The sequence below is a fragment of the Anarrhichthys ocellatus genome, unplaced genomic scaffold (genome assembly GCF_004355925.1).
Source record: "Anarrhichthys ocellatus isolate YVR2014 unplaced genomic scaffold, GSC_Weel_1.0 scaffold30, whole genome shotgun sequence".
Classification (NCBI taxonomy): Eukaryota; Metazoa; Chordata; class Actinopteri; order Perciformes; family Anarhichadidae; genus Anarrhichthys; species Anarrhichthys ocellatus.
In genome coordinates, this window is record NW_022280060.1 from 3603285 (window position 1) to 3608793 (window position 5509).

General features: G+C 44.5%; 1 protein-coding gene across 1 annotated transcript in view; it reads right to left on the minus strand.

Moving 5' to 3' along the window:
- The window catches only part of cpamd8 (C3 and PZP like alpha-2-macroglobulin domain containing 8), a 38907-nt gene that overhangs the window by 4754 nt on the left and 28644 nt on the right, over positions 1-5509 (minus strand). The window contains exons 36-41 of the mRNA XM_031864058.1: positions 4490-4749; positions 4301-4388; positions 1798-1872; positions 1500-1605; positions 1059-1169; positions 767-979 (exon numbers count right to left, since the gene is read on the minus strand). Of these exons, the coding sequence (XP_031719918.1) occupies positions 767-979; positions 1059-1169; positions 1500-1605; positions 1798-1872; positions 4301-4388; positions 4490-4749 (853 nt within the window). The remainder of the gene's footprint in view (positions 1-766; positions 980-1058; positions 1170-1499; positions 1606-1797; positions 1873-4300; positions 4389-4489; positions 4750-5509) is intronic.

Genomic DNA, 5509 nt, shown 5'->3' on the forward strand with positions numbered 1-5509 from the left:
ACACACACACACACACACACACACACACACACACACACACACACACAGAGAGTTATAGCCAAGCCAACAGACTGTATCCAATAACTCAGTCAGACACATACTTGTTTCTTCCAAAGGGAGGAAAAGTTCTGGGACATACCGTCAATGTCTGAGTTACAGCCCACCTATTGTAGAACTGAACAAACAGTACACAGTTGATTTGAGCTGCTCTTGGATGCACAAATTTGTTTCAAAATAAAGTGAAATGCAGACATCAAAGCAATTATTTCCATCCAAGTCAAGTAGCATTAGCATGATAATCGGGCTCAATTGCCTTTTTTGTTTCACTTCATTCATTCAGCCCGACGCTTTGTTCATGTTAGCCAATTTCCTGTTTTGTTTTGTCCTGACCAATCAGCTGCTGCCACATTGGATGCTGGGAGCACTGATCAAAGAAACATGTAGATTTAAGGGCTGGTGCTCTACATGGACGTACAACTGATGAGTCAATCTTATTCACGCTGTCGCTACTTTCCACGAATGTACCAGGTAGTTAGCTAACTGCGTATGAAGATGACGCCCACTTGTTAATCGTGCCTACTAACCTCTGATTGGTCGACGGCTATTTAAAACGTTAAACATATCTGAGATGGGGGTGGAGATTTAGAGGACTGGAACCATGTTTTGTAGTAGTGCAAGCAGCAGCGTGAGTGAATTACGGAGCCTCGGTAGTTGTAAGGCCAAAGTCGAGGTGATGTCAGATGATGTGTGATGAGAGAGCTCTTACTGTGAGGACACTGGGACAGGGGAACCTGCTTGATGCGTGTCCCATTTCGACAGGCAAACACCTCCATCTGACACTGGTTCTGGTAGAGCTGGCCGTCTGACCCACAAACTGGCTCTCCGTCGTAACCGCAGTCCCTGTAGCAAGTGCAACGTTCAAACTGCTCCTCCTCCAGACATCCAAACACATTGTTGCACTGGTTCGCCTGCACAAAACCTGCAGGGGAAAAAAAGTTTTTAGTAGACTGATAGTGGGGTGTCTCTGTGAATCTTTAAAAGCGTCGCATGAGTCTCACCTATCCACTGATTGGTTGAACTTTCCACCTCATTGCAAGTGGGTCCATCACACAGCTCCCGTGCCAGCGGACTGTTCTCGCTGACGTTGTAAAACCGGGTGGCCTCAAAGGCTGCATGAAAAGCATAGACCCACACCAGCACGTTCACACATCCACACAGACGAAACAATAACGCTCACCATAACTAGGTCATCAACTTAAAAGAAAAATATCCAATTTTCTACAAAAAAAAAGAAGCCACTTCATAGCTTGATGAGTTTCTAAGTTTCCCTGCACTACTGCAGCGCCATGGTAGCCGAGTAGTTGAAGCGCATTCCATATAACAGTAACGTCCCGGGCCAGTTGATTCCGGCGTTGTGACCTTTGTTGCATGTCATTCCCATTTCTACACTGTCCTCACAAATAAAGGCGAAAATGCCAAAATATTCATCACATGCACACCTGGTTCATAGTAGTCGTAGATCTTGACCGGAACAGGTGCTGTCTTGCCCACAATGTACTCCCTGATAGCTTGAAAGGCCACACATGTCATACACTGGCTGGGGATCTAAGAAGGGGTGACAAACACACACAAAAAAAAAAAGAATGTATGCATACTATTACACTTTTTTACACACACACACACACACACAAAACCCTGTGCAAACACTGGCGAGTAACCCTCTCTTCATCCACCATCTCCACACATATAGTATTCTTTGGAATGAGCTCTGACAGACACAATTTGGATTAAACTCACCTCATCAAAGTAGAACAATACTTTTCTTCCATTCAGCTCATATCTCTTCAGACCCACTCGCTTGTCCATCAGCAGCTGTTGAGTAAGACAAAAGAAAAATCAGGCTCAGTATGTAAAAAAACACACACAACACAAGTTTAATGCTGGAATTTGTACAGACATGTTGCAGGGTGTGTGTGTGTTTTGATGTCCTTGGTTTAGTGGAAAATATATTTTGAAATACTTCCCTCTCCTCTCAGTTGCTCTGTAACCTAGTGACCTTACCATCTTACCCACCTAAACTTTAACATGTTACACGGCAACGTCCTCTTTAAAAATATCAGTTTCACAAGAATGCACCATGAATGCATACAAAATTGAAAATGAGCCAAATACATCTCTCTTTCTTTCATGCATTATATCTATCTGGATCAAGTAAACGCTATGGCCGATGCTGAAAAGACTTTAGTCTGTAGCTGATTAAGAGTACAAAAGGACCATTCATGGACAAAGAGCACATGGCTCATAGCTAAGCCAGCTGGACATTTGATTCCAACATTAATGGACAACTAGTAGTCACGGACATGGACAATAGTAATCAGCACCACGACGGACTGGACAGCTCCATCTCATGCTAACCAGGGTTTATTATTCACCGAGAGTAAATACATCACAAAAACCCTGGATTGACTAAGGCAGTGCTTGCTGCTTGCACTTGAATGTGCTCTGTGGGCCACAACTGGAATTGAAGCCATATGTACTCACCCATGACTGCATGACATGACTGCAGGGTGGAAAACGTACAGGTTACCAATCATGGAATTGGCTTTAGGCCTTCATTAGTTTCAATCAACAAGGGATCATAGCTTTCCTCTGAGATCGCCTGATCAGTGTTTCATACAGAGTTCCTGGTATTTTGTGAACCTTGAGTATGAGTGTATAGTTGGGTCAGACATGCATGACCATATCTAGTAAATATGAGTGTATGAATGAGTTTGCTGCAAATGTGAGTGTATGCATAGAGAGCCAGCAAAGTCAATTCCCCCCACGGGGTGATTTTTCATTCTGTCAAAGGTGGCAGCCTTTGGACAGCAGGGGTTTATGAGGTGCTCAGCCTGAGCTGGCGCCACCGAGACACACGCACACTCGTTCTCCCTTTCTCTCTCACACACACACACACACACACACACACAAACACTACTCAACTGGCCTCTCTGTTTACGAAAGTATTGTTTGTCTATCTAGCAACTACACATTGCTAATGAACTCCCTTAGCTCAAATGTTATACCCACGTTGTGTTCTGGATCGTTAAACGAAGCTCATTATATTGGGGTGATAAGAGGCAATGGCTGTGGTAGCTCCCAGTCAGTCACTCGACATCATTCATGACTACAGCTTCCATGAAAGCAACTAGACATGACTGTAGAAGCCAAGCTTGCCACCAGAAATTGAGGAATGTAAGTGGCAGTCAGGCAGGCAGCAGTAAAACTCCAAGGGAGGCCAGCAGGGGTGTAAACTGAGCTTGTTAGCCACTACAACTTGGGTCAGCCTCAACTGACACTCACAGGAGTGTACGTGTGTACGTATGTGTGCAGTGTTTAACATCTCCCCAGGTAGCCAGAGAGGTGGCTCTTTTAGAGGTGGAAGCCTGCAGACTGAGGCGGCTATAACTGTGTAGTAATGAAGGACAGGCCTCTGATGGATGGCTGGGGAGCTGACCTGGATTCAGCCCTGAAACTAATCATCTCTTTCTCTCGCTCTCCATCAGCAGAAATAACCCATCCATCCCAGGTCTGTTGCTCCTTTAATCCAGTCCTCTGTTTATTACAGTATATCTGGTCTCTTGCCTCTGTCTTTTGCAAACTATGCAAAGTCTGTATCTTACAGGGCCCGAAGAGGTGTGTGTAGTTGGCCCAGAGAGGCCTGACAGTCTTTGACCCTGAGACATTGTAACTCTATGGTCGGCTGGTCGTTCTCTTATCATACCCAAAAAAAACACCACCATGAAAAAGAACCCTCACCTTAATGATCTTTCCATTGCCTACGACACATTCAAACACATGAGGACACACGTGTGTAACACGCAGCACTAAGAGGGGCCCGTCCCATTTGAAGTAAGTCTTCAGGAGCTGTTCCGTCCATTTCCTTACAACAATGGAGATCATGTCAGGTAATCACGTGCCGCTTTCCCTCCTCCGACTAATATTTACACAACACCCTCCACTGTACCACAGTAAAAATATCCTTATCTAAAGTATCTGTGCTTATGCGAGTATGTTGAAGGATGCATCCTGTGTGAGTGTACATGTGAGTCGGGGGTTTGCAAAGGAGTCTGCAAAGGAAGCCGGAGGAGTCTGATGAATTCCATGACATACTGCATTTCCGTCAAATGGTCTCCAGATGTGGACGCATCTGTCTCTCTTTCCACCTGCCTTTCAGTTTGGGCACTTACCTGACTACTTCCACTGCTTGTCTAACAGTCTGTGAGCCACTTAAATCTTGGATATTAATGTGATTACATACCCTCTCTAGACTTTCAACATCTGCTCGGAAACCAGAAATCATGGGAACATCTATGACGGCCATGTTGGACGATCCTGAATGGAGCCACCTACACAGAGAGAGTGGGGTCAGGGTGAAAATTATTAGAAGCAGAGCTGGACTTTCCTGCGACGCCAGCTTCTTTCCTGTTATGTAGTTGTTGTGTTCTACCTGGCACAAACTTCTAAGGAGATGTGGAAGTCCATTTTGTCCTGGTGGGCAGCTGGGTCATCGTCATCGATGGGCGCCCGCCGCTTCCGGTTAAGCTCAGAGCGGTTGTCAGCACGGCTCCGGGAGCGCGAGGTAGGATGACGGGAAGACGAGGAGGAGGGGGGCTGCAGGTGTCGCTCCTGAAAAGGCTCTTTCAGGTCCACCTTGAGCTGGAAGGCTGGCTTGGACACTGGGTCGGGTAGGTTGTAAGACACATCAATCTACAGACACACAGAGAGCAGCGGGAAGGTTTTTCAGAAGGATATCCATGAAATTAAGACTTTATATGCTGGAAAGGAAAACATTTAAGATGGCCAGGCTTTGCAATCCTGGTAATGAAATTTGCTTTTCATAAACACCACATTACAAATATCACTTTGAAAGGACTGGCTAATGCCTACTGAATGTTTACTTTCACTGTCTTAGTTGTTTTGTGGTTTGAAATCCCTGTATTATAAAGTTACTCTAGCCATGCTAGCGGCCTGACCAGAGGTGCCCTAGGTATAGCCTCACAGTAATATCTGCTATCAAACCACGTTTTTATTTGTTGGCCAAAAAAAACAATACTTTTGTATGAAGAAAAACAATTATTAACTTTTGGCTTTATCATTTGGAAACAAGCTACTTATTGAGTTCCAATATTAAAGACCTCTGGCCTTGAAAAGACTACAAAGTCAGAAAAAAAGGCGGTGCTTTAAAGCATAAACCACAAATCATATTCACTTGACACAAGGCATGCTTTCAGTAGACTACTATTTTAGCCAGAAGACAACTCACTGCTTTGACGCTCTTCTTAATTTCACTGAAGGTTATTATTCCAGAATTGTACACATTGTAAATAAATCATCCAGTCTGATTTGAGACCTTTGCAAAGCTACTAAATAATAATCCTGAGGCAAAGGACACATACTCATCACATACAGTGTGTCTACAAACACACACACACACACACACACACACACACACACACACACACACACA